Source organism: Manihot esculenta, chromosome 11 (assembly GCF_001659605.2).
Source record: "Manihot esculenta cultivar AM560-2 chromosome 11, M.esculenta_v8, whole genome shotgun sequence".
Classification (NCBI taxonomy): domain Eukaryota; kingdom Viridiplantae; phylum Streptophyta; class Magnoliopsida; order Malpighiales; family Euphorbiaceae; genus Manihot; species Manihot esculenta.
Genome location: NC_035171.2, coordinates 10,415,879 through 10,419,251, shown reverse-complemented (window position 1 = coordinate 10,419,251; position 3,373 = coordinate 10,415,879). Strand labels below are relative to the sequence as shown.

Sequence of the window (3,373 nt, the reverse complement as noted above, 5' to 3'; positions counted from 1 at the left end):
AACATTTTATTTGGCATATTTATTTTATAAAAAATAAAATTAAATGAATTTTTATAAAATAATGCCTAATTTTTTTATTTTAAAATACTTTTTTTAATTAAAAAATTGAGTGCTCCATTTCAAATAAAAAAATTAATAAAAAAAATTGAATTAAATTTTTACAAAATCTTTGATTTTAAATAAGGGTAACATAATTGCATTACTTGTTACTGCTTTCTAATCGTATCCAAGACAATTTGTGTACCCTAGTAAACATAAACTTATTTATTTTTTCAATTGAAAAAATATAAATGATATAGTTAAAAGTAATAAAATTTATATTCTCTTTACTAATATATTAGTCACGCATATTATTTTATTATTAAATTATTTTTATAATTAATAAATTTTATTTTTCAATACTAATTTATTTTTTATTATCGAAAGATTTACTGTAATTTGAGTCGAATAAAAAATAAAAATAACTTTACTTTTATAAAAGAATGAGAATATATAAATAAATATTTTAATTCGGTTTACCATAAATCAAAACAATATATAAATAAATATGCCTTTTATAATCTCTTATAAATTCAAGATAGATAGAATTCATTTAATTTTATTATTGCCAATAAAATATCAATTGTTGCTTAAGTGATGAAGAACTGCGTGGCTGGTAGCAGGATTGATGAAGAACTGCGTGGCTAGCTCTGCAGTTTTCCTAACATAGTTGTGTCGTTTTTCCATTCGAAGTCGAGCAAAACGAAGGGCAGACTGTCCTCCTCTCCCATGCTTCTTTGGCAAATCAACAGTAAATTTATGAAGTACTTCTCGTGTGTTACCACTTAATGTTCCAAAAAGAGTGCCATTCCCATCCATTACAATAAAACCAAACTTGTCGTCAGATTCTAAGAGTTCATTGAGTGCTTCTGTGTGAAACTTGTTGTCGCAAAGGTAAAGTGATGCATTGATAGGTTTGAAAGGCTCGAAATCAATAGTTACCTTCTTTTCCTTCCCATCTTCAGTAACAACTGTTCCAGTATAAAGCACCAACCCATTGGGAGGAACCTTGTTATAAAGTTTCAGCCTCTGCTGAGCAGATGTAATGGCAGCCAATACTGACTGACGGTTGACCCTACTTTTAATGTTTGAAGCAGTTCCAAATTCATCACCCAGCATCTTTGTGACCCGAGATATTTGATCACGAGGAGGCATAATAAGAGATATCATGCTTGTACCATTACCCCTTGCTGATTCCAATGCCTTGATCAACTTTTTGATTTTCCATATCTCAATATTCTTATCTGATCCATTCTGAGAAAAGAAAGACACCAGAAAGATGTACCCCACAAAAGCAACTTTTGTAGGGTCAATTAAGTAGTCAAATAAAAGATACACAAAAGCAACTTTTAACATCTTGAATTTTATAAATCATTATATTCTTTTCCAAAACTGAGAGAACTTCGCATACAAAGTTATAATCAATGTAATGTGTATGTTTGCATTTGGTAGAAATCCAAGTAATAGGGATAACGAGACACACTCGTTTACCTATTTACATATTCCCGCCTTACAAAGATTATATGATATGTATTTCATATAACAAAATTATGAACAAATAAATGTGAAAAGAAAATTAATTATTGAGGATGTTTATTACTTTTACGGTTTTATCTCAAGTATTTGAAAAGATTTGACAACAAAAGCGGGCAACAAAATCAGTACATATGCAAATCAATAAATTGTTCATGGTACAGGCAAAGCTGAAACCTGCTCAACTTCTAACAATTCTATTGCTTGAACAAGGTAAGATATGGCATCGAATAGAAATACAGGTGGAGCAAACAAAAAACTATTGAAGGAACCAAGTCTAATCTGACATCTAGTGACAATAAACAATGACAACTCTCAAAATATTAAGACAGTAAATCAAAGGGACAAGTGAAAACTTCCACATGGATGTCAAGGCACATAATACATTTCTAAAACTAGAAATAAGATCCACCCAACAAAGTATATGCCTTATCTTTTAAGCATTTGAGCTGTGCACAAATGAGCTAGAGTGCTAGACAACATTTTACAATTCAAATGGCATAACAACATTATGATTGTTAAATCATTATGGTGGTCTTAGCCACCGGACTGCTACGAGAAAATATATTACACAAGTTGGAATTATTAGTAACACTAATACCTTTGTGAGGCAGATTGTTTCAAATCTGTATTCTAGAACAGCTGAGTTCGCAGCATTTCAAAACTCACTGAAATTCCATTTCACAAGGGCTATCACATTAAAGCTTGCATAGATTTCTCAAATGCTATTCTATGGTCTACTAGTCTTCATTTTATTTTGACAATCCCATCAGAACACTTCACAATTTTAATGTTCAATGTAAAATATTTGTTGGTTAAGAGATTCCAAGCACCCTATTCACAAATTGGCACCGGGACAATTACAAAAGTTATAACTAGGGCTGTCAGGAAGGGCAGGGTGCTGAGTTGATAGTTTCTTGTGTAGATCTTTTACCCTCTTTTTTGAACCAGCGAAGTCAAATTAGTGACTAATGACTCCACTTGGGATGGAAACCAGAATATCTGGTTCCACAGACCAGCATCTTATCCTGAAAGAGCCTGCATCCAAGATTGGTTTTAGTACTTATCTACCTGCATTTTTCATAAACTGATTGACCCAAAATATTGCTTCCTGATCAAAAACTAAAGCCTAATCCAATCGAAGCCATCAACGCTAACAAAGGCCTTTTTTTTTGGTTTAATATGACATCAGATTAAATATTGAACTTAGAAGGTCCAGAGATTCAACTAACTAGAGATCATGTTACATATCAAGACCCTCATCATTGAACATTTCAAAGTCTGCAAATAAAGTATTTTCTAACAAAATCTTAAAGCCTCTCGCACTTTGATCTTCTTAATCAAATTGAATTCATTAAAAAAATTACAAAGCACATAAATTAGAGAGATAAGTTTCAACTAGCAGAACAGAAAGAAAGAAAGAAAGCTAAGTAGATCATAACAGAGAGAAAGTCAAGAGCTGAAAGAATGATGGGGACAAATCAGAGAAGTGAAAGAGATGGAAAAGAATCAACAAAAACCCATCAAAGAATAATACCTGGAGAAGAAGATTGATGGTGACGGTGGATTGGATTGAAAATCCTGTTTTCTCTCCCACTGTTTCCCTTCTCTCACAAAACAGTCAGACAAGTCAAAGAGCTTCTTTAGGGTTTTCACTTTTCAGTGTCTGCCTGTGCTTTTCCGCACTCACCTCATAGTTATTTTTTGTTCTCATACGTAATTTACGTAAAATTTCCCCCTTTTTTTTGTCAGAAATTTACGTAAAAGTTAACCCTCTGTCCTTTGACACGCACGCAAAAGA

The 3,373-nt window shown here is 32.1% G+C and overlaps 1 protein-coding gene across 5 annotated transcripts; it reads right to left on the bottom strand.

Annotated features, from left to right (window-relative positions):
- Positions 1-539: 539 nt before the first annotated feature.
- Positions 540-3,373, bottom strand: LOC122725177 (eukaryotic peptide chain release factor subunit 1-3-like). Of its 5 annotated transcripts, none has more exons than XM_043962115.1 (3): positions 3,110-3,349; positions 2,507-2,610; positions 540-1,337 (listed from the first exon to the last, which is right to left on the bottom strand). In XM_043962115.1, exon 3 carries the CDS (start codon positions 1,207-1,209, stop codon positions 619-621), a length of 591 nt encoding a protein of 196 aa, XP_043818050.1. In that variant the 5' UTR covers positions 1,210-1,337; positions 2,507-2,610; positions 3,110-3,349; the 3' UTR covers positions 540-618. The 5 variants fall into 5 exon arrangements, 3 of the variants coding, with proteins under 3 accessions (XP_043818050.1, XP_043818049.1, XP_043818051.1); XR_006352634.1 differs by lacking the exon at positions 540-1,337 and adding an exon at positions 1,375-1,385 and having other exon boundaries at positions 3,110-3,373; XM_043962114.1 differs by lacking the exon at positions 2,507-2,610.

What these genes read in the sequence shown, in the direction of transcription:
- LOC122725177 (XM_043962115.1), bottom strand. Translation starts at nt 1,209, where the DNA reads ATGATATCTCTTATTATGCCTCCTCGTGATCAAATATCTCGGGTCACA.